Source organism: Aedes aegypti, chromosome 2 (genome assembly GCF_002204515.2).
Source record: "Aedes aegypti strain LVP_AGWG chromosome 2, AaegL5.0 Primary Assembly, whole genome shotgun sequence".
NCBI lineage: Eukaryota > Metazoa > Arthropoda > Insecta > Diptera > Culicidae > Aedes > Aedes aegypti.
Window position 1 is genome coordinate 459,660,974 of NC_035108.1, and position 24,488 is coordinate 459,685,461.

A 24,488-nucleotide genomic window follows, 5' to 3' on the forward strand; every position below is an offset into this window, starting at 1 on the left:
CAACCGTGTGTGAGGGGGACTTTATACCCTTTGCGCAGTCTATCCGTGTGTTATGTGGGGTGATGGTGATTTGTAGGGAAATGCCGTTCAAATTGCTTCTGCTTTCTAAACATACCGCCGGCCTTGAAGGCTCGCCTTCAACAATGTGAGTCTGGATCGAGCAGGAGGCATATCTTCGAAACTGATCGTGTATATTCTTCATTTTCGTCATGGAAGAGTACTTCTCGAAGAATATCGGTTCTGTTATGACAACACCACATACCTTACGCGCCTCTGGAATATCCTCATTTCGAAGCTCGGGCTGTTCAGGCCAAAGTGATCGGTTCACAAGCCATGCTGGGCCATTCCACCAGAGCGTTGATTCCAGAAGTTCTTCTGCTGCAAGTCCGCGTGATACTATGTCGGCTGGGTTGTCTTTTCCACTGATGTATCTCCAGTGACATCCAATAGTGGAGTTCTGAATTCCCTTGACTCTATTCGCCTCAAACTGTTTCCAGCGGTTTGAAGGTGCGGTAATCCATTGAAGCGTTAGCATGGAGTCCGTCCACAAAAAACAGCTGTCGACGCTCAATTCCACAGAATCTGGAACCTTTGTCAAGAGTTCAGACAATAAAACTGCTGCGCATAATTCCAACCGTGGCAGTGTAACCTTCTTCAATGGTGCTACGCGTGATTTGGCACACAGCAGACGAACGTATGCATTTCCAGAAACGTCGACGGTTTTGACATAAATGCAGGCTCCATATGCGACCATGGAAGCGTCTGAGAACCCATGTATTTCTACGGCGATTGGCTGTAGACATCCAAACGTCCATCGGTCGATTCGAAGATTTTGAAGATGCCGCAGACTATCATAGAATTGCTGCCACTTCTGCACGATATGGTCTGGGAGTGGGTCATCCCAGGAGACATTTAAGAGCCAAAGTTGCTGCATCAAAGTTTTAGCTGATACGATGATCGGTGCTATCAATCCCACGGGATCATACAGAGATGCAATCGCAGAAAAAATGGTACGTTGAGAGTAAACCTGGAACTGTTTTAGATGGATACGGTATGTCAACTGATCATTCCTGGTGTCCCAGCTCAATCCCAGAGACTTGACGATTTCGTCGTCGTCAATCTCACACATTGTGCCTTTCTCCACCAAGCCTTCCGGTAAATCCTTCAGCAATTCTGGATCATTACTACTCCACTTCCTCAGCTCGAAACTGCCCTTATGCAGCACTGCGAGCAACTCATCTCTCGTTTTCAGTAAAGCCTGTTTGCTGTTTGATCCATGTAACAAGTCGTCCACGTAGAATCGTTTGCAATGAGAACGACAGGCATTCGGATAGGTGTCCTTCTCGTCTGCGGCTAGCTGATGCAGCGTACGAACAGCAAGAAATGGAGCAGCGCGTGTACCGTATGTCACTGTGTTCAGCTGATACACCTTCAGTGGTTGTGATGGTGTTTCTCTCCACAGTATTCGCTGTAAATTCGATGATTGCTGGTCTACTCGAATCTGCCGATACATCTTGGCAATGTCATCTGTGACAACATATCTCCAACATCTGAATCCCAACAAAAGCGAGAACTGATCTGCTTGGATGTTCGGCCCAGTCATCATAATATCGTTGAGTGAAAAACCTGATGATGTTTTGCTGGATGCGTCGAAAACAGTCCTTAGCTTAGTTGTAGTACTCGTTGGCTTAAGGATTGCATGATGAGGGAGGTAATTTATTAACAAACCCACCTCTTCCAAGCCGTCAGGAACAACACTCATGTGTCCAGAAGATTCGTACTCTCTCATGAAATCTGTATACATTTCTCGAAGTTGGTCGTTTCCATGTAGCCTGCGCTCTAAAGCATGGAATCTTCGTAGGGCTTGTTCCTTAGAATCACCAAGCAATGAAGAAGGCTGAGACAATGGGATCTTCACCTCGTACCTTCCGTCTGATAAGCGTCTGACGTGTTCGAGATAGTGTTTTTCCGCTGGATCCAATTTGGCCTCACCATTTACTTCAACTTGCAGCTCCTCTACTTTCCAGGACTTTTCCAATTGTTGCAGCAGCTCAGCATCAGTCATCGAAGTAACCACATTCGATTGCACGTGATCCCGCGAATACTGCTTGCAGCTTCCGGAAACTACCCAGCCTAGCTCAATGTTCCACAGAATGAAGTCACCAACTTCAATCTTTTCCGGAAGTAAAAGCTTGAAGAAAAGCTTGGCTCCCAGTAGAACATCGATTTTTCCTGGTCTGCTGAATGTCGGATCTGCCAACTCTTCTCTTCTAGTGGAAAAACTATCGCATTGAATGTTGTCAGATGGTAACACATTCGTGATCTTGTTCATCACCAGCAGTGGAACGTTAAACTGCTTTCCGTTCACACGAGACTCGATAGTAGCCGTCACCTGCCTTCCAACTTGAGCTTCTACTCCACTTACTCCGTGGACGGTGATCGATGTATTGCATTCCTTCAACCGAAGTTTCCGAGCAAAAGCTTGCGTTATGAAATTCGGTTGTGATCCGGAATCCAACAGCACGCGACACGGTAATTTGCTCCCAGCTCGATCGTAGATGCAGACCATAGCAGTAGCCAAAATATCACTCGATGATTGCATGGTGTGATTTGCTTGACTCGCCATACTCGCATTAACGATGCGCTGATCCTGAGGGACAGATTCTGACGACGATGACACGCGGCTAGATGGCCGATGTTCCTGCTGATGATGTTGCTGTCCATGTAGTAAGGTGTTGTGCTTTTCGCTGCAGGACTTACAACCTCTGGATTCGCATTTACTTACTACATGCTTGGACGAGAAACAGTTGTAGCACAGCTTCCACTTTCTCACCTCGTCGAATCTAGCTTCTGGACTCATGGCTATGAACTTCTTGCAATTCCACAGTGGATGGTTTTGACCACTCTCACAGATTTTACAGCCAGTAGAACTCGTAGAAGCATGAGATAGCTGTGGCTTGAAACGACTGGATTTGCGAAGCTCTTCTTTGTCCGTTGCCAACGCCTCTAGTGTGTGACATCTACCGTTGATGAATTTGACGATGTCTTCGTATTTTGGTGACTCCTCTTGTTGGGTTTGGGTTTCCCAATCACGACGTGATGTTCCATCGAGTTTGCTGGAGATCAGGTACACCAAAATCGTGCTCCATTGATCAGTTGGCTCACCTAGTTGCTTCAGTGCATTGATGTTTCGCTGGCACTCAGTCAACAAGCGACGCAACTCCTTCGGCGAATCTTGTGACACTTGCTTCGTGGTGAACAATGCCTTCAGATGTTTCTGCTTGATTACCCGGCGATTCTCGAACCTCTCAATCAGCAAATCCCAGGCCACTCGGTAATTGGCATCGGTGATGTCCATCGCATCCAACATGCACGCTGCTTCCTCTTTGAGGCTCGACTTTAAGTATAACAACTTCTGAACGTCAGACAGCTGCGTGTTTCTGTCGATAAGCGCCTCAAAAGCATCACGAAACGCTGGCCAACCGAGATAATCACCGCTGAACGTTGGCAATTCCAATGTAGGCAGCCGTACAGCTACTGGTTGTTGCACCATGGGGAATTGCTGGTGGTGAATAGGTATCAAGGCCTGGCCTCTGTGCACGTTTGCAGCCGCTATTGCTGGACCCTGCATCCTCTCGATGATGGAACGCATTGCAGCTCTTGCATTCATGCACCTTTCTTCAAAGGTGGCACGCTTTTCTTCTTCCTCTTTGACGTTTACTCCTTCCTCCGCGTCGATGGCAGTTTGTATGGTGTCGTACTCATCCCAGCACTGATTGACGACATCCAGTCGTGCCTGAACCAACTCTGCTGTGATTCCGGGCTTGGATTCGATGTCTCGGATGAATACTTCGATCCGTGTCAGGCGTCCGAGAATAACTCCACGCTGTCGTTTAAGCTCCGCCATGCCGAAAGCTGTTGCGATACGTCGTTCCAAACTAAATGCAAATGTACCGCCGGCCGGTGACGCCGTTGAAATCCTCAGCTGCTTGTGTCTGACTGGATTAACAACCGACGACTGACGCGCGCCGAAGCACTAAATCGGGCACTGTAGCTGTCTTGCTACCAAGTAAACCGACTAACGACGAACTAGTCGACTGGTCGAGACCCACAGTTCCGCTGACTGCGACGGACACTGTCACGACGGTCCCGCGACTATCACACTTTCGCGCACACTAAAACGACTCGCGACGCGACTACTTACACTACGACCGAACGCGAAACTTGCCTTGCCTTCTGACTTGCTAGATCCGCGCGATCCGGCTCGAAGGACCAAATGTACGAAAACGACACTTTCCGCACGCGAAGAAGACACTAGGCAAGGTTACTTTCAAAAACACTTCACTTTATTGCACTACTTTAAACTTACACTTTACACTTTTCACTTTACTTATATCACTTGTACTTCACTTTTCGAATTTGAAAATATAACTGACTTTCAGCCGCGCACATCACGCGTATTTATATCCCGCACCACATGTTCTAGAAACGCGTAGAACATTTCCGCTGTTGTTTCCAGGCGCAAATGATGACGACGATGACGGCGATGATGATTGATGATGCATGTGTATGCTGGACTGGCGACGGTCACTCACTGCGATGCGCTTGGTCACTCACTGGAAGGCGCTCAGTGAGTGTAGAGCTTGACAGACGTGCGATGCTGCTGCTGTTGTTGTTATTGCTGCCAACCGTGTGTGAGGGGGACTTTATACCCTTTGCGCAGTCTATCCGTGTGTTATGTGGGGTGATGGTGATTTGTAGGGAAATGCCGTTCAAATTGCTTCTGCTTTCTAAACAACAAGTATTACACGTGCCTATACTTGCGCGTTTTAATATTTGTTCCTTTAGTAGCATCATTTTCAAGGCGTAAGCGTGATCTGATTTTTACAGGTAGCTGTAAATAGGAATATTATTCCTGTGAATGATAGTTTTCGATTTATGTAAAAAGGTTCATAATCCTTCCTTTATTTAGGTTCAATGGAGATTAAATTTAAACAAAACTATTTTTTTTCTACCATTTTGGATAAAATCGAACTGTAGCTCCTGACTTTCAGTTTATAGCAAAACAGCAGACTGTAGGCACTTTAGGGGACCGTCCACTTAGATTACACTCATCTTTGATAAAATAAGTTAATTAATAAATAGACCTACCTCATAGAAGAACGTGTGCACCTGATAGGACAATATCTTGCACACGTTCCCCAGATTGGCCAAGCTAGACGCCCGAAACTCATCCACCGGACTTTTGCACTCGTGCAGGAAACAGTTAATCAATTGCTCACGATATTTGAATGCGATGGGTCCAATCGCTTCCACCGTTTTCACAGTTGCTTCGCCAATCTTCAACCGGTAATCTATTTCGTTGCTAGTGCTCTGATATTCCCTAACCAGAGCTTCGATCGTTTCCGCTTCCAGTGCGTCGCACAAAGCCACCAATAACCGAACCGAATTCAGAAAGGCATAACTCTCCACGCTCCGCAGATTGTTCAACGCCAGAATCAGAACCGCGTGCTTCTGCGTGAGAGTTTCCGTGTCACGTTGCCGCAGCAAGCCGATCATCAACGTTGTTCCGTACACTTTGCAGTACGGTTCCTTATCGGAGCATAAGCTGAACGCATTCTGGTAGGGCGTCAGCTCGGAATCGTCCTTCGGTTTGCTTCCGTTGCAAATGTGATCGATTTGTGCCCTTAGTTGGTCGCCACACTGAGCCGAACGTTTGAAGTGTTGCAAGAGTTTCAGGATTTCCTGAACATCGTCCCGAGAATGTAACCGCTGCAGGTACTCCTGGAAAATCGAGAGGACTATTTCAATCAAACTCTCGTTGGCTTGCACCTGGTCGACGCTTCTAGTGAGAAGCGATTTTATGAAGGCCAATACGTCCGAAGGGTTTTCGTAGAGCTGGCTGTGGAAGTGCTTGTGAGTGACCAGTTCCATAAGGGTTTGAATAATGACATATTTCCTTAGGAATGCTTTGCACTGGGAAGCGTCCCGCTCATCGGCACCGAGCAGCAGATTTTGATCAGTGCCCTGAAAGGAGTGGAAAGTTGAATTTAATAAATAGGAATTAAATGATTATGGCTGGTAGCAAAGTGGTGCCAAAAATAGTTATTTTAGATTTAGGTAAACAATGACTTACGGGTTTCAAAAAAGTGACTAATAAGCGGTTTCTTCACCACCGTTTAGGCCTTAAACCTGGTTTAATCGTATGGGTAAACGTGGTTTACGGCTTAAGCGAAGGTGAAGAAATCGGCCCTAAAAGTATCTTGAAAGTTAATCAATCACGTAAATTTCAGTTCAATTGCACTGTATTACTCAACAACATTTGAGGTGATCTACTACAGGGTTGGGTCCAGTTGAGTACTATTGCAGGGCTGGTAGCAGTCGGAAACCAAAATAATAGTGACTTTAGTGACCAAAATGATCAAAAAAGTGACTAAAAAACTGCAAGTATTAGTCATAAATATGACTAGAAATGAAAATACATTTTATGTATATATTAATAAATCTACACCCGCATAGAAAAACACAGTTTGTCGTACATTGCAAACAATAAGCTTCTTTTAGCTGTAATGGTTAATGTATCACAAGCGGTTGTATTTATGTTGGATAATATCGTCCCCTTGATGCTACAACTAGATAACTCGAAATTTGAAATTTTCGACTTCAATATGTCAAAACATTTTTCTTAATTAGATCTGCAAAATATCCACAGGTCTTAAGCGTGTGATTCAAAATACACAAGTTAAAGATTATTTTTAAATCATAATCGCTGCGATTAACCATCACCTTGTTGAACGGTCATACTTTCAAAGTTGCACATCTCAAAATTTTGATTTTCGAGTTATCTAGTTGTAGCATTAAGGGGACGATATGAAATCAAAAGCTCTTGACCATAAACTACGTTTTCAGTCATCTATATCAAATAGTGACAAATTATTATACCATCCAGATTAGGTTCAACAGTATAATATTTAAAACACTCGAGAAACAGTTGCAATGGACTCACCTTTTGCGAAATTGTTAGTGCTGCTGTGCACGTATTTGCACACCAACACATGTGCGTTTTACTGTTCAACCCATGTTGAACAGTTTGAGAAATAGTTATATGTTGTTGTGTACACGCTTGAAAAGTTACACAGAAGTGACGGAGGTTGGTAAATTTTAAAACTCGATGGGGAAATCTTTAGTGTTGTTATATATTTGATCATCTTGACTATAGTCATTAACATGAAAAATATGAACTAAAAATCATACTGCTAACATTTTATATGCGAAATCGAGGTCAACATATGTGCAAAACGAACAACTGTTCAATCGCTGTGCACACATCTAACGTGTTATTTTTTTAGCGTGTTTGTTTATTGCTCAGTATGCTTTCAAAAAAAGAAAAAAAATATACCGCAGGGTGCAAAATAAATTCAAATCGTTAAAAAAAACCTTTTGTGAGGAAATTTCCGGCCTGAGTTGATACCAGATTCGGGGCACTTGGTGAGTGTAATCTTGTGGAACTTTAATCCAATCAATTTTACTCATTTCTTTTACTTAATCGGACCAAAGGAGCATGATGCGGCTTCCATCAAAGCGATCAGCCTCCATCAAGCAACGCATTCGACCTGACTTAATAAGGTATCCGGGACCTCGTCCGGGACTGGAAATGGAAACCGAAAATACTAGCTGAATCTGCTCTCGCAGCCCCTCCCAGCAACACATATCGCGGAAAGCTGGTTTCGTTTGGAAGGATGATCGGACTCTCGATGTTCCTGTTACATTTTCTGCCGGATTTGCTGCTGCATACCAGCTAGACTGAATGATTTCCGGATCGGCGGATAGGCGCTTCTTCAACATCAGAGGACAAATAAAAGTGGCAAGTGGCAAGTCAAGGCATCAAAACTATTCAACGAAATTCTACACTTTTTATGATAAGTCATCGAAGCAATTTATAACATAAGGCAAAAAATTATAACTCATGTAAGTAGACAAATTTATCTTAAGATTATGAAAAAAAAGAACACTAATTCCAAAACTAGTTGACAAGTTATTTTTACTTTAAAAAGAAAGAAACAAACAAGTAGTGCAACTTTCTAATTTTACTTGAAACGAACAGTTACAGTTAATTTTCAAAGTGCATAGTATTTACTTTAATGAACTGTACATGATTCAATAGAAGTACAATTAGAACACACGCACTACTTGTTTCATTGGTTCTCATAAATGCACTCTCAATTTCTTCACATATAGTATAAATACAACAGAGCAAAACAGCATAGGGTTAAAATACTGTACAGTATCATAAACCAATAATTTCATATACATTATTCGTTTTTCATGATCTTTATTGTTTTAACTAAATCCGAACTGTTTGCCTTATAGGAAATTTGACAAAAAATGTACAATTTGTCGACTAATTGGCAAACTGTAAACGAAAAATTTTGTTCTGGAAAATCGGCGATTTTTTATGGTTACATAACTTAACCGCCCATTTCCCACATTGTTATTTGCCCAATAACAATTTCCCGAACGGTTAAAATCGTTTCCCGTAGAGTTGGCTTATTGTTAGATACGATGTTATTTGAAACGATTCTGAAACAGTCGCAAATGGTTGTGCACACTACGGGAAACAGTAATAATATTGTTGATAGTTATCCGGGCATATTAAGCGAATTTAGAATGTAGAGAACTGCATTTTTTTTTTTCTTAACAGTTATCTGTCCGATATGAGACTTGATTGTCATGAATGGTAAAAAAGAGATTTCATTTATCATTTTTTTACGAGACAATCATTAGCTTTATATAGGTTGTTATGTTATATTTTAGATTGTTGTGTACACCTAATGGGTCGAACCTGTTCTAATAGCAATATAGCAAATCAAGTGTTCACTGTGGTAGTACACAACGAATTACATTTCTTAACAAAGCTGTGCAATAAATCAAGGGAAAATGTTTGGTTGTAGACAAAATTATGGCGGAAATCGAGAACAAATTTCAGAACATTTTGAAAAAAATCCTGACATAATTCAAACATCAAAAGTAGAAACTAATGCTAAACTTGTGGTGAAATTTCTGTACAATTGAGAAGTTAAATAAACAATAACTCCAGAACACAATAAAATATTGACGGACTCGAGACGCAACAAATTAGATGAATGTCGTGCATAAAGTTCTAATTCCATGCGTACTTCAAATATCTATATTTAAACGAAACATTTCAATGAATGAATTATTGAAAATAATCATATCACTCAGTGAAGACTCGTAACCTCACGTATTATCTGATCAGCGACTCTGAAAATGACTTATGTTGCAAATTTAGATTATAAATTAAACAGTAAACGATAGAAATTGCATATTTGTTGCTGAAATTCATAAACAGGTGGATTTGGTCCCAGAAAAGTTTTTTGAGAACTAGTAAAAGAATGGTGCAAAAATATCGAGAAACAAAAGAAGTTATTGAGGTTTGAATATTTTTATTGCGGTAAAATATGAAGCTGCCGGTAGAGGGTTTAATTATTATCGTTCAACAATGTTCTAGCATTCATTATAGAAACATGTTTTTTTGTATAGAAATAGTTGACTAAAAAAAACAGTGTCAAAGGTTAATCAATAGAAACATGTTTTGTTTATTTGTTGGAATTTCTAATGTAATGTCTGAAATGAGTTCCAGCAAAATTATTACTCTCCTTTGAAGTCCTGGACGAGTTTCTGACAAATCTTTGTTTTTTTTTTGTTGTTATTCCTAGTCATCTCTGGCTTATATTCCGGGTGAGTTTTGATGATGTTTTTTCAGAAATCTGGTTTTGAATTCCTTCCATAGCCGTAGATTACTCAGATCAGATATTGGTTCTGGTTTTCGTAAAAACTCCAGAATGTTGTTGCTAGAATGTACCCTCCCCTTGGTTATGCGACCTTGCCGCGACGGGAGGGCATAATCCATTAGCCCATATGATGGAAACCAAAGGCGTAACCTGTAGTGGTGGTATCACATTTTGGCACTTTTTGCTTAAAGCCGCGTCATAATTCATATGGCATAGACGCAATAATATCTCGGATGTGATCCAACGGACATTCTGCGTCATTGATAGAATTGATGCCCATTTCAAATAATTAATCTATTCGAAGTGGACATTAATACTATTGGTGACGTTCAGTTTGCCTTTTGCTAACCAGAATGATCCGTAGCCACTCTTACTATTAGCTAGTTAGATACATCGTTATCATATACGACGTAGGGAATACTTAGGAACTCTTAGGAAAATGACTAGTAGATTCACTGAGTAGAAATAAGTGGCGACAATCATATTTTAATATGGTTTTTACATTGCCATAAAAAGAAATACCTCTTTTGTAACAACGGTATAAATAATCTAATTCTAGCTTCATTTTCGCAAAATTTACAAGTAGAAAGTAGGCGTTGTGAAGCATTGCATTTGCCACCGAAAAGTGAATCATGTAGGAGACTGTAATAGAAGCCTAAGGTAACTTTACTCTTCAATATTCACTATAAAATGACTATGGAAAGTAAGACGCTGAGATCGATCATTAGGGTACACTTGCTAGTTTCGAAAAATTGTTGAACAGACAAGGAAAGCGACTTTTTTCTTTAAGGATATATGAACGTAATGACCAATAAACACTTTTAACAACAAAAAATAAAATTAACTAGAACTACTACTAAACAGCCTAATTTTGTTAAAACTTGACGACAATTGACATTTAAGACTCTAATCTTACGTAAAAGACAGGAGTAATCAGAATAGCACTTGAATGACAAATTATTCAAAACCATTTCGACTAGACAGTATTAGTAATGACACTACTACACAACTATTTCAAACAAATTCTGATGGAGCTGCTGATTTTCACAATGCTTCCTTTTCTCAGAAGCAAGGGAATATGGGCACTTTTCAAAAACTACCACTTCACAATACTAATAAAAAACAGTGTTCATGTGGGCGCCATTGCCTAGTCCGTCTGAGTATTGGCCCTGGTAGAGGGGAAACTTGGCAAAAGCCAGACCGAGGGTTCAGCCTTGACAAGTTAAGCTGTCAGGCAGCTCCAACTGAATACCATACAAAAAAAAAAAAAAAAAGAAGAATGTTGTTGCTAGAATGTTCTTCAAATCTTTTCCCAGGAAATTTTTAAATTTTCTGTTTTAAATGTTTACCAAATATTCACTTGAATTCTTCCAGAAAGTTAGCAGGGATGCATGGCTGAAATTCCCCATAATAAAGAGGCAATAATAATATAATCCCAATTTTTCTTGAGTCAAGAATATTGACTTTTTAATTTCAAAATTACACTATTCTTGTCTTTATAATAACAAATATCTATTTCTTTTTGTTTGTGTTAAAAAAGCTATCCCAGCCTTAAATTTCATAAAGATCACGAAAAAAGTGACTTTAGTGACCATTTTTCTGAAAAAAGTGACTTTAGTGACTTTTTGTTGGAAATAGTGACTTTTTAGTGACCAGGTCGAAAAAAGTAACCAAGTCACTAAAAAGTGACTTGCTACCAGCCCTGCTATTGGAAGCCAGATTTGGAAATTTTTACTATTGTAGGTACACTCAAAATTTCAATATTTTGTCCATTTGACGTTACGACAATATACTGGGTGTCAATTGAAAATCTAAAATTTTGCGAACGTTACGAAATTATGTTAGGGTTTGAAAACTTAGCCATTTATCGATAGATTTTCACCCGACTTGATCTAGGCCATAGGAATATTCCCGATATCCTTTGGCCACTGTTAGCAACTCGAATTAAAATCCATTAAGTATTCGACGAGCTTTTTTCTTTCTCTCAGGCCTATACGGGTTAGCACAATGACCAAGTCTCTAAAAAGAGACCCGCTACCAGCCCTAAAAAGAGACCCGCTACGTGCCCAGGGACCAACCCTGAATACATAACACTTACTAAACTAGTCCGCTCGAACAGCTTCAACAGTCCAATGAACACATCGTAGATCAGCAGATTTCGGTTGGAGGCTTTCAGAATCTCGACCAACGTCGGAGCCAAACTATCTTCGTCGTCGTTGTCTTCTTCGGACTGGGGTCCAATCTGCAGCGAATATGTTTCTTCCTCTCTTGGCGCGACTTTCAGATAGATTCTCGGATGGATTCTCTTCATCGCGTGTTTTCCAGTTTCGAGGAGCAGTTCTTCCAACAGGGATTCGAGTTCAGCTTTTTCCCGATTCGATAGACAAAATACGATTAAAGTCTGTAGGTATTTTCGCTCTTCTGCTTCGATGGGAATCATGGAGTACAACTTCAGGAATATGTGCAGATAAGGGATTAGAATTGACGAACAGAGGGAACTACAGGAAGAGCCACTGAAGGCCATGTAATTTATGTGAAGCGATGTTAGCAACTGTGAGCGTTCCAAAAGAATGGTCCCACTCAGAAGCTCTTGTGGTTCTACCAGTTGGTCAAACCTTCCCACAAAATACTGGTCTATCGTTGCCCGAAGCTCTCGATAAGCGGGAGGAAGCAGATAGATTTGCCTCATGCATTCAATGCAAGTACCCACAAAGGGTAACTGTTCCTGTTCTTGGCCAAATAAGGAAGCTTCGTAAAACTGGAACACATCCTGCAGCACCTGACGATAGAACTTCTTTGTGTGGCCTTTGCTGGCCACAATCTTCGCAATGATTTCGCTTTTCTTCCAAGAGGGAGTCTCATCCGAAGGAACGTTTGCTAGGAGGGTTCTGCAGAGCACTGGGAATCCTCCTGGCTCTCCGGTCAGTCGGAGCAGCTCCAAGTGAATCTGTTTCGATAGCTCAAGAGCCAGATTCGGAACACCTTTGATGATCAGTAAACTTTTGAAAACTTGCTCCACAGGAAACACTTCGATGCCTTTGAAAAGTATACTCTCCCTCATTTCCGTAAAATTTCCTTCTAGAACATGGTAGCTGAATACTCCGGCGATGTACTCCAGGATGCAATTCTCCAGCTTCGATTGGAGGGCAATGATTTTAAACTCGAACAGCTTCCGGAAAGCTTCCAGGCAGTACTTTAACCGTCTGATCCGTTCTGCATCTTCTAACTGGACGACCATTTTCAAATCACATTTGGTCAATCCCCGTAATTCCAGCGGTAAATAAAGATTCAGCGTGAATTGTCGTATGCGGTCCACGGCCTGTAAAAAGACCAGCTGTTCGGGAAGATTGATGAGCTCCTCATCACTTGCGGAAGGGTTCCGCTTCTGAATAAGACAAGTGGTCACGAATCGCTGTTGAACTTCCAGATAACCGACGGATAACTTCCATAGGAAATCACGATCCCCGGCCTCACAAGAGGTCAAATCTTTCTCCATCGGTTCCAAGATACCATGCAGTCGCTGGATATTCAAATCTGTAAAGTGGAATTCGTGAGACCAGATTAGGAAAGTGACATTAAGAATTTGCCGGGCTCTTACCTTGGACGTTTGCTGCAACCAGATCGTTCAACACTTTAACTATTGCCCTCGGTTCCATGGTACAATGCAGTGGAGAACAAACTGAAAGGGAATCTTCACTTTAAACACTGATAAAAGGACGTAAATTTCATGAAATTTTGAAGAAATCGCGTAAAATCTGCGTGAAGAGAACAAAGAGAACGATCATGCTCGTTTGTTTACTAACGAAGCGCAAGGTATCCATTTCTTAGAGGTACTACACAGAGCACGTTAGGAGAAATTCACACAAGCGTGCAGATGTTTTTGAAGGGTTCAATTGACTGCACTGAAATAAATTGAACGTTCAAATTTATCAAGTTCCGCACAGTCGAGCGATCAGCAACTACACGGGAAAAAATTCTATGGTAAAAACTACTATTTTAGCTGACTACGCCCATTCTTGAAACTACCATGCAATTTCAGACCAATTTACTATGTTTACGGTACATCCCACCACATTAGTGGTACATTTGACAGAAATAATTTACAACAATCTGGTTTCGACTACAAACATGGTAAAATCAAGCGCATTTCTGGTCTGCTGAAAATTGCCGGTGCGAGCGCTTAAGTTAACCCCCTAAAATGGTAGTTTTTACCGCACAATTTTTTTGCGTGTATATTTCTCGCATAATTTATGATCTCGCCCTAAAAGCCATTGGTAACCATGTGTGTAGCTCGTTGGTTTTGAGCATTTGAATGGATTTACTCGTAATTCAACAACGCTATGGAGAAGAAAGGACCATTCTCAACCTGCCAGTGGTGTTGGTTTGGATGCTTTTTCATTAATATACCCAGAAACAACGAGCTACACACGCGGCTACCAATGGCTTTTAGGGCGTTGTCCCAGATTAAGCGTGATTTAAACTGATATGTCAGCAAAAATCAAGTTTGTTTTCTAGCAGCACCATTGGGTGCCACTGACATCAAACGTCTCTTTTGCTGAGATGTCAGCAAACGAACTTTAAACGAGATTTTCACAGCTGAGATCAGCATTCTGATTTCAGTTTGTAGGGTGATGTGCTAGTATCCATCGTTTTAAGCATTGATCAGTGAGAACTGCAATTTTCCCAGTATTGCAGTGAATGATGCTGACACAAACCGATGCCAAACAATTCTTTCTCAAAACGGCTTATGCATTGTACAATAACATTTTGATAAATCTTGATCTCTTTTTGGATATAATGCAAAGAAAATGCATCTTACCGTATTCTCAGTCCGTCGTATCATTTTCAACTCCGTCACAATCAGTTTCCAGATTCGTCTCACAACTTACGGCTCACTGTGTGTATTGAATGGTTAAAACACAACATATCAACGCTATAATAAAATGTTTTACTAGAATATAGATCTACTGGCATCTCCCTCCATTCCTTCAGCATGATGGAATATACTAATTTCCTTTAAAATTCATTGTTCGTTATCAAAATTCAGCCCAAACATATGAACACAATTCTCGCGTAACTTTTCAAAACGACCTATCTAACAATTCACACATTTCGAGTAAATCGAGCTTGAAGGTTGTGAAAATATATTTTGAAACTGTATCAAAATGAAACAATTTTTCCTTACTGTGTTGCTTGTAGAGGGAAGCAGTGTAATAGAGTTCAACGTAAGAAATGAAATTTTGTCAATTTATTTGGAAATTACACTGAAATCTATAAAAACATCAAATAGGACGTTTTGACCAAAAATATGTACATAGGATAAATCACATAGGTCGTTCTGTTTCAACAATTGTTACATTGGACATTCACTTCGGTCATTTTTTTTTCAGTTATAGCAACATCGGACATTTTGATTTGAGCACACAGCAAGCATGTTTTATTTCATTTTGTATCCACGTGCGTTGAACTGCTTCAACATTCAAGTTGAACTGCTCATTTTGTCGCGGTGTGATAATCGCAGGCACCAGCTGTGCTTTGTTTTGATTCATTTGAAGAAGGGACGAATGACCTTCGGGTTAAAGTCTCTCACAAACAACATCAATTTGATTCATTTAATGCCACGCCGTCACTTTTTCCCCTCCGTCTATGTGTCCTATGTAACAACAGAAAGAGGGGAAACGTTGAGCTGTATTTGGGACTTTTTGCTTTCTCGCTGTTTCTCTCTCAATCTTCCCCCCGTTTCAATGCTGGTTTCGCCCACACTTGTTCGTGTGTGAGTTACCCACTGGACGACGGGTGGTGACGACTGTGTTGCATTCGGCACCAGCCGTCGGCACAAACAAGAAATAGCGGTGGGAAATGATGACGATGACGGCGCGGTCGATTGTGTTGTAGGAAACTAATGCCAAACAAATACATACAGCTTCTCCGCTCTTCGGTGAATGATTGCTCTGCAAATATATGTGTGCAAGTCGCGCATGCACGTTGCTCATGTTGCTGCCGTGAAGCATACCATGGATCTGAATCGGATTGATACAATAAGATCTTGATGCTCAATATCATTTCCCTACATGCACTCAATACGCTGATAACATGAAAAGAGAACTGGCAGCTGAGCGAATGCTGATCCAATCCAGCGTAAGCCTAAAACATGATTTGGCAAAAAGACCAAAATACAGTTTTGTGTACCTCGTTCTCTTTTTGTTATTTGAGCGTATTCAATATTGCGAGGCAGAGCAACTCTGAAAATATCGACATTTTGTTGCGGTGTGCTAAGGGGCTGTCCATTAATTACGTAAGGGTTTATGGGGGCAGGGGGGGTCTGAGAATTCTTACGCACCATACAATTTAATTTTGATTTTCATACAAAAAATCTTACCATGGGGAAGGGGGGGGGTTTGAAAAGCCCCGAAATTTGCCTTACGTAATTAATGGACCGCCCCTAATCGGAGACACCAGCTGTGCTTTGTTTTGATTCATTCAATCCCACGATGTCACTTCTTCCCCTCCGTCTATGTGTCCTATGTAACAATAGAAGGAGGGGAAACGTTGAGCTGTATGTAGGACATTTTGCTCTCTCACTGATTCTCCCTCAATTTTCCCCCCGTTTTTATGACGGTTTCGCCCACATGATCATGTGTGAGTTTCCCACTGCATGACGTGGTGGTGGTGACCCAAGGGGTGGATCACTTGCTCGGTGTACATCAAATGCACATCGATTTGCATTAAATGCATTTTTTAGACATACACATCAACTTACCTTTGACCTGTACCAGCGTATTGAGCTATAGCAACGAGTCATTGTTTGTTGTTAATTTTAAAACTGTTTATCTGAAGGTTCAATTTCCCAAACAAGAATTAACTTTTTTTGATGTTCTGCCGCTAATCACAAACTTCGTTCATTTTAGGTTATCAAGCTGAATTTCAAAACTGAAGATACATTTAATTCGTATTAGAAGCATGATTAATGCGGCTCAGTGATTTCAGTGAGCACACAGTGAACATAATGGGGAATACATTGACTGACTTCCCCGTAGACAGTACCATTTAGAATCAGGATCCATCGGAACTTCTTCCCCGAGAAACGGACAGCCTTTCTGGTCTCATTACTGTTGGCGGTTATAAATCCGCATCGAATTTGAAAATCCAAACATCAATGCAAATTTTTCGGAAATTATTTGTTAAAATAAATTGTTTTTTTTTTTTCTCTTCAGTTTCTGGTTGGGTTTGGAACAGATTGGGAACAACTAACTCCTGAGGTTTGATTCATTTATTCATTGTAGTGAACACGATTACAGCTATCCTCCGAGGTAGGACATAATTCATCTGCGTGGTTTCCATGTGGATGGAGTACCCATGACATATAGAATTAGTGGTAATCGGTGTCTTTTTATCAAAAATGTGAGCTACAATGCACCCACATCGTTTTCATTTTGCTAAATGTCGGAGTTGCATTGCCGTTGTTGACAGAAAGGCTGGAATTAAATAAAAAAAAACGTAGTACAGACTATTTCGAACTCCTTCCTATACAGACTGCTCCTACTGTCAATGAAACAACAGTTTCGCCAAACTAATAAAGCTATTGTGGACAGGTTTGCTTTTTCGCCAAAATGCCGCCTTTACGATGCTTCACTAGATTTACTGTCTAGGGAGAAATTTGAAGCCTCTTGGTATGACCCAAGTGCCGGCCGATTCCCGAATCTGCAAGAGTCCTAGATATGACAGGGGCTGTAAATAATGTCTCAATCCCACTTTGAATCTGAACTCTGGTGAGGTGGCAACTCCTCTTGAGTTTGTGAAAAAAAGAGTTTGACACTTCAAAAAAGTCAACAGTTCATTGTTGGAGCAAGCCATGAACTGAAAATCTGTCTAGTGTGCATTTAAATGCATTTGAATGCATAAAATTATTCCAATGCATCAGAAGTGATCCACCCCTTGTGGTGACCGCTGTGTTGCAAGCAGCACCAGCCGTCGGTTGAAACAAGAAATTGCGGTGGGGAATGATGACGATGACGACGCCGTCCATCTTGTTGTAGGAACTTGAGAAAGGAGCCCACGCCTAACATATACATACAGCTTCTCCGGTGATTGATTGCTCTGCAATTATGTGTGAGCAAGTCGCGCATGTACGTTGCTCGTGTTGCTGCCGGGAAGCATATTTATATGCTTGATCGACCATGCATCTGAATCAGATTGATACAATGACATCATGATGCTCAATCTTGTGCTCAATATCATTCCCCTATATGCACGCAATGCGCTAATAATATGAAAAAAGAAGTTGCAACTGATCCAATCCAGCGAAACGGTAAAACATGGTTTGGCAAAAAGACCAAAATACAGTTTTGTGTAACTCATTCTCCTTTTGTCACTTGAGCGTTTTCAATGTTGCGAGGCAGTGCGACTCTGAAAATATCGACTGAAATGATTGAGAAGCAGTTATTATGACATTCTATACATCTAAGTAGTGTCTCAGACACGCTTCTACAAATCATTCTACCTTTTAAACTCCCTTCCAAAGCTTTATTCAGGAATGTCCAATGTAACATTAGAATCGTGTTTATTCATAAATGTTACAAAGGACATGTGGTTGGTTATCTGATCAAATGTCCAATGTAACAATTGATTAAAAGCGATGCAGTTTTGAACATTGGTCATTTTGTTAAACTTTTAATAGATTAATTTGTTGATAATATATCAGAACGAGTGTTCTAGTCTGCTGCTAAGTGGTGCAACGCAAATGATTTGCAATGATAATCTCGATTTGTTTACATTCGTTACTTAGGACGTTTTGAAAAGTTACGCGAGAATTCCTTATGACCATACAATTATGGCATTTGCTCACAGTACAGCGAAAACAACACAATCAAAGAAACCGTATTTTTACATCGAGCGTCGCTCACACATTGATGCGCACAAGCTTTCTTTTTCTCAGTACGACGGATTAAACTTTGTTTACATTCTCAATTATACGCGGCGGTTGAGGAAATTTCGTAAAATTTTGTGATTTATTGAAGTTTTACGGCGTGTGATTGGAATGAAATCCTTCAGTGAAGAAGTACGAAGGTTTTCCATAGTGAAAATAAGTGCCCGGCGAAGTAAGTCACCCACGAGGGCGGGAAGAAACTAGTGTTGGAAAGTGGTGTGGCTCAGTCGATCGCTAAGCATTTCTCTCAAATCGTGTTCGTCCATGCGATTTCGGTGAAAAAGTGCGAAGTGGATAATTGAACTGAAGTTATTTACCGAACTACAATAGTTTTATTGCATTTTTGGTGTACAAGTGTACAAACCATAACAGCTTTCACAAAATTACACTTGGATAATGAATTTATGTTGCAGGTAAGTTTGAATTGTTGGAATAGAGGTAGTGTCGCACCTCAGGTAGAAGAATCGTCGGTTGAGAAGCATGCGTCGTCGTAGGTAAAAGTGTGGAAGATTTGTTGAGAGAGGTATAATATTTGTGTAGGATTTTGAATTGTAAAAATAGATACCTGGAATGAATAAAGAGAGTTGCAGCTGCTGATTGAGGTATCAGTCAGTTAGCTGCCCAGTTGAAGGAGACATCTACTGTATTGTATTTCTTTATGATTTGCAATCGGATGTGGACGGGCTAGCCTCGCTAGGATCTGCGTGGTCATAGCGGACTAGCCTTTCAACAGGTTATGGGCCCAGGAACGTGTTCTTACAGCATGTATCGTTCTGGAGGAGGATTGGCCGCATAAGCCGCGTGGCGCAGTACGGAATCCTCAGGATGGATGGATTGGCCGCAACGGAGGACGGGATCTATCGGGAACGTAGGCGATACAGGCCACTGGATGGCAGCTGGCTGGTCAAAGGAGCTCGTGGACAGGATCGAAGTCAGGAGGAGCTCGGATGGAGGACGGAGCATGTACGAAGTTCGGAACGAGGAGGAGTTCCAAGATAGGAGGAGACGATCGGGAGTAGAGGTTGCGACCCTAAGGAGGAGTGTTGGAATAGAGGTAGTGTCGCACCTCAGGTAGAAGAATCGTCGGTTGAGAAGCATGCGTCGTCGTAGGTAAAAGTGTGGAAGATTTGTTGAGAGAGGTATAATATTTGTGTAGGATTTTGAATTGTAAAAATAGATACCTGGAATGAATAAAGAGAGTTGCAGCTGCTGATTGAGGTATCAGTCAGTTAGCTGCCCAGTTGAAGGAGACATCTACTGTATTGTATTTCTTTATGATTTGCAATCGGATGTGGACGGGCTAGCCTCGCTAGGATCTGCGTGGTCATAGCGGACTAGCCTTTCAACATGAATATCCGCCGTAGTGGAACATTTAAAGTTTGATACGACGAATAGTAGCGCTTACGACGAAGAAGAACAAAACCCTATGTGTCGAAGAGATGCGATTATTCTCGTCCATCACATTGGGAGAAACTTCCACAGCTTTTTTAATACACCGAGCGGCAACGATTTCCAACAAGAAATGTCGATATATCATTGAAAAAACTCTTTTTCTGACAAGGGCCTGTTCGCAAATTTCATAACGCTGAATGTTACAGCTCATACAAATTTCGTAGAATATTCATACAAAAAGCGTTACAAGGGGGTGGGTGGGTATTAAAAATGGTCATTTTCAGTGTTATGAATGTGAATGTACCCCAACTTCATATACGGACTATAGACCAATCCAGTTGCCTGCGTAGTAGTGCAATGTTGACAAAATTTTCTTTGTTTGCTGTGAGAACTGTCACAACATTGCTTTTGTTTGCTGTGAGAATCCAAATATAAACAGAATTGCTGCAAAACAACTACTTCCTTGTTGGCCTGCTGTTGACCGAAAGCTCAATAACGTCAAACAAACATCGATACCTTTTCATTCTGAGGAAATCGACTTGTGTAAGATTGATTGTGCGTTGGTGTTCGTGGCAGTTTGCTTGGGGACCTCTATAGAAAAGGGTACAAGAAGCCCAAGAAACCCATTTGATGAGCACTTTTGTGTTAGCGTGTAAGTCGACTTTGAGTTTGAGTTGTGGGACGATTCTGAAGGGAGCATTCCTATGTCGACTCGATTTGCACACAAAGCGCCATCATCGCCACAACTGTCACTTTTGCGCTGATTTCATAAAAGCGACAGAAATCTATCAGTCAAAAAACTCGAACTCGGCCCAAATATCGGCAAGAAATCGCTTTTTCATCCAACATTTAGCGCAGAAAATACTCCAAAATGCTGATCAAAGTGAAGGTGAGTTTCGGTTGATTATTAGAAGAGAGGGATTTATGTGAAATGTTTACGTTTTAGACCCTTACCGGAAAGGAAATCGAGATCGACATCGAGCCCACGGATAAAGTGGACCGGATCAAGGAACGAGTCGAGGAGAAGGAAGGAATTCCCCCTCAGCAGCAGCGTCTCATTTTCTCGGGCAAGCAAATGTAAGCATTCTCTATAATGGTTGGGGATTCCTTGTAGTTAATCGTTTGATTCAATTCAGGAATGACGATAAAACAGCCCAGGATTACAAAGTGCAGGGCGGTTCGGTGCTCCACTTGGTCCTGGCCCTCCGCGGAGGTCATCTGTGAAGCCGAAAGGCCGTTAAATCGTCCGGAGCCGGAAGCGGGAATAATTTGTGATGCATGTGAGAAACAGCCAGCAGGACTTAAAAGTCCGGAACTAAGATGAAAGCTCACTTTGATTCTCTTTTCTGATAAGGTTAAATTATTGTTTTATCGTAATTTGCTGAAGAATAAAAAATGTTCGAAAGTGATCCGATTGGAATGTAATGCGGCTTTATCTTTTAAATTTATGTTTAATTGGAATTTAGTTCAGTATTTTTTAGCAGTCCAGGTTTGAAAGTAGATCCCTTCTCAAAGACTTGATCACTATTTTAATGTAAGCCTCAAGAGTTTTTCTTTCGTATGAAAGGTTCTAAATTATCTATTTTAACCTAAATCAAAATTGTTTCTTAAGTTACTTTTTCCTTATTCTTCTTGCAGTGGTCCCAGTGAAATCTTTATACAACTAACCCCTCAGCTTCTTCAAAAATTTCTGGGAGAGCATTACTGGAAGAAAAACCTCAGATATGCAACTGGGGCCCAGATAGCCGTAGCGGTAAACGCGCAGCTATTCAGCAAGACCAAGCTGAGGATCGTGGGTTCGAATCCCACCGGTCGAGGATCTTTTCGAGTTGGAAATTTTCTCGACTTCCCAGGGCATAGAGTATCTTCGTACCTGCCACACGATATACACATGCAAAAATGGTCATTGGCATAGTAAGCTCTCAGTTAATAACAGTGGAAGTGCTTATAAGAACACTAAGCTGAGAAGCAGGCTCTGTCCCAGTGGGGACGTAACGCCAGAAAGAAGAAGAAGTTAATCGATTGGTCACCACCAGCGAGTGACCGATCGATTAAGTTTTTAGCTCAAACGGATATTCGGTACTCTAGATTTGAGCTCTTGAAAATTTGAGGCTTGGCTTCGATTCAGCTTCACCTTAAATAAATATTTAAGAAAATTACTAAACAAAATGTATGTAATACTGTAATCAATAGTTAAGGCCGCACGGGACGTCATCATAATCACCCTATCCATTTCAAGAAGCAAATCCCAAGAACCATTCCATATATCGATGCGAAAATGTATCACTATGATTCTATATATGTAGTGCACATCCCAATACATTTTCAGCTTCATCGGTTCACTAAAACTCGAGATTTGCTCTCACAAAGTGTTGATGATTATTGCTAGAGTGAGACGAAAGATAGGGAAAACAACACGGTCTCCCGTGTCGCCTTAATTGCACCATTTGGGTGCGAAAACATCGCATTTTCAATATAATTGTAGCAAAGTAAGCATGAAACTGTTCACGACTTCTATCGCGTTTTTCTTGGGTGCACTTGGGCAGTGTAGATCAGCGAAAATCTGCGCAACGGCAAGTGTATTTCCAACCTCAATCTACTGTGGGCTCTGCTGTAAGAACCGCAACCCAACACAAAACAGCAGACCCATCAAACTTTACAACGTCTGAACTTGCAACTGTTCGCCAGAGGTAATACTTACTTATCAGCAACCGAAACGCAAACGCAATAGTTTACACAACAAGTTGCAGTAAGATGATTTTTACAGCACGAATTGTATATTTATTTAATTTGTTCGCCGGCATATCGGTCTATTTTACTCACTGTTTTTATATCCTGCAAATAAAGAATAAAATAATATGTTAATCTGTCCACAGTCCGGGAAGTCTCTCCCTTCTGCGCATACAGCAGCCAGTATTTATAGCTCAGAAATCCAGTAGGTACGAACAAGTAAAATATACCAGAGTCATAGGGTAGTGTAATGACTATCACTTGATATAGGTAGACATGACAGTCCTTTCCCCTTTAGAAACTTTCTAATAACTTTTTAAAAAGACACCTACACGTTACAATAATTCATACAATGAACAATCGAAAAAATACCAAGAAAATTCCACAATTTCATCTTCAAATCACAAATTTGATTACAACAAAACATTCGAACCATTGGATTCACACTGCTCAAAATTACATTTGATAAATTCGTCAACATTAAAGAACAATTCCGTTCATCTCAATACAGCAATCGCTTTACTAAAGAACAACTTTGTTCACAATAAACGACGATTTCGTCAGCTCTAAAGAACAATTTCGTTCAACTCATATCGGCAATTTCACCACACTTTTCAAAAACAAATGAAATTGGCAATTCGCCACCCCAAAGAAAAACGATTATCTTCAACACACGTTTCCATGATCCTCGTCGCCACTTTTATATCCTGCAAATAAAGAATAAAATAATATGTTAATCTGTCCACAGTCCGGGAAGTCTCTCCCTTCTGCGCATACAGCAGCCAGTATTTATAGCTCAGAAATCCAGTAGGTACGAACAAGTAAAATATACCAGAGTCATAGGGTAGTGTAATGACTATCACTTGATATAGGTAGACATGACAGTCCTTTCCCCTTTAGAAACTTTCTAATAACTTTTTAAAAAGACACCTACACGTTACAATAATTCATACAATGAACAATCGAAAAAATACCAAGAAAATTCCACAATTTCATCTTCAAATCACAAATTTGATTACAACAAAACATTCGAACCATTGGATTCACACTGCTCAAAATTACATTTGACAAATTCGTCAACATTAAAGAACAATTCCGTTCATCTCAATACAGCAATCGCTTTACTAAAGAACAACTTTGTTCACAATAAACGACGATTTCGTCAGCTCTAAAGAACAATTTCGTTCAACTCATATCGGCAATTTCACCACACTTTTCAAAAACAAATGAAATTGGCAATTCGCCACCCCAAAGAAAAACGATTATCTTCAACACACGTTTCCATGATCCTCGTCGCCACTTTTATATCCTGCAAATAAAGAATAAAATAATATGTTAATCTGTCCACAGTCCGGGAAGTCTCTCCCTTCTGCGCATACAGCAGCCAGTATTTATAGCTCAGAAATCCAGTAGGTACGAACAAGTAAAATATACCAGAGTCATAGGGTAGTGTAATGACTATCACTTGATATAAGTAGACATGACAACTGTAAGAAGGAGCATGGAGAAGAAAGCAATAAATATTAAATGGATAGATACCATAAGGGAACGGCGAGATAAATTGGTTTAGATGTTGAAGAGGGCATACCATATTTTATTTTATTTTATTGATGTACAAGGGGGTCAGG

General features: G+C 40.8%; 2 protein-coding genes and 1 long non-coding RNA gene across 3 annotated transcripts in view; 2 read left to right on the forward strand and 1 right to left on the reverse strand.

The window, feature by feature from the left end:
• Window positions 1-13,618, reverse strand: part of LOC5565889 (transport and Golgi organization protein 6) — a 37,575-nt gene extending 23,957 nt beyond the window's left edge. The window contains exons 1-3 of the mRNA XM_001650197.2: window positions 13,411-13,618; window positions 11,911-13,346; window positions 5,152-6,027 (exon numbers count right to left, since the gene is read on the reverse strand). Coding sequence (XP_001650247.2) covers window positions 5,152-6,027; window positions 11,911-13,346; window positions 13,411-13,468 — 2,370 coding nt within the window. The 5' untranslated portion in view covers window positions 13,469-13,618. The remainder of the gene's footprint in view (window positions 1-5,151; window positions 6,028-11,910; window positions 13,347-13,410) is intronic.
• Window positions 7,385-7,865, forward strand: LOC110677201. The gene is made up of 2 exons (XR_002501020.1): window positions 7,385-7,488; window positions 7,558-7,865. It is a non-coding gene; the product is annotated as an uncharacterized LOC110677201 (long non-coding RNA).
• Window positions 13,619-20,858: 7,240 nt separating the features above from the next.
• On the forward strand, window positions 20,859-21,555 carry LOC5565878 (NEDD8). Its single transcript, XM_001650196.2, has 3 exons — window positions 20,859-21,019; window positions 21,077-21,207; window positions 21,267-21,555. Exons 1-3 carry the CDS (start codon window positions 21,002-21,004, stop codon window positions 21,352-21,354), a joined length of 237 nt encoding a protein of 78 aa, XP_001650246.1. The 5' UTR covers window positions 20,859-21,001; the 3' UTR covers window positions 21,355-21,555.
• Window positions 21,556-24,488: the final 2,933 nt, after the last annotated feature.

Excerpts from the sequence above, each read along its gene's own strand:
- LOC5565878 (XM_001650196.2), top strand. Across the intron at positions 21,208-21,266 it reads ATTTTCTCGGGCAAGCAAAT|GAATGACGATAAAACAGCCC; the intron begins GTAAGCATTCTC and ends GATTCAATTCAG.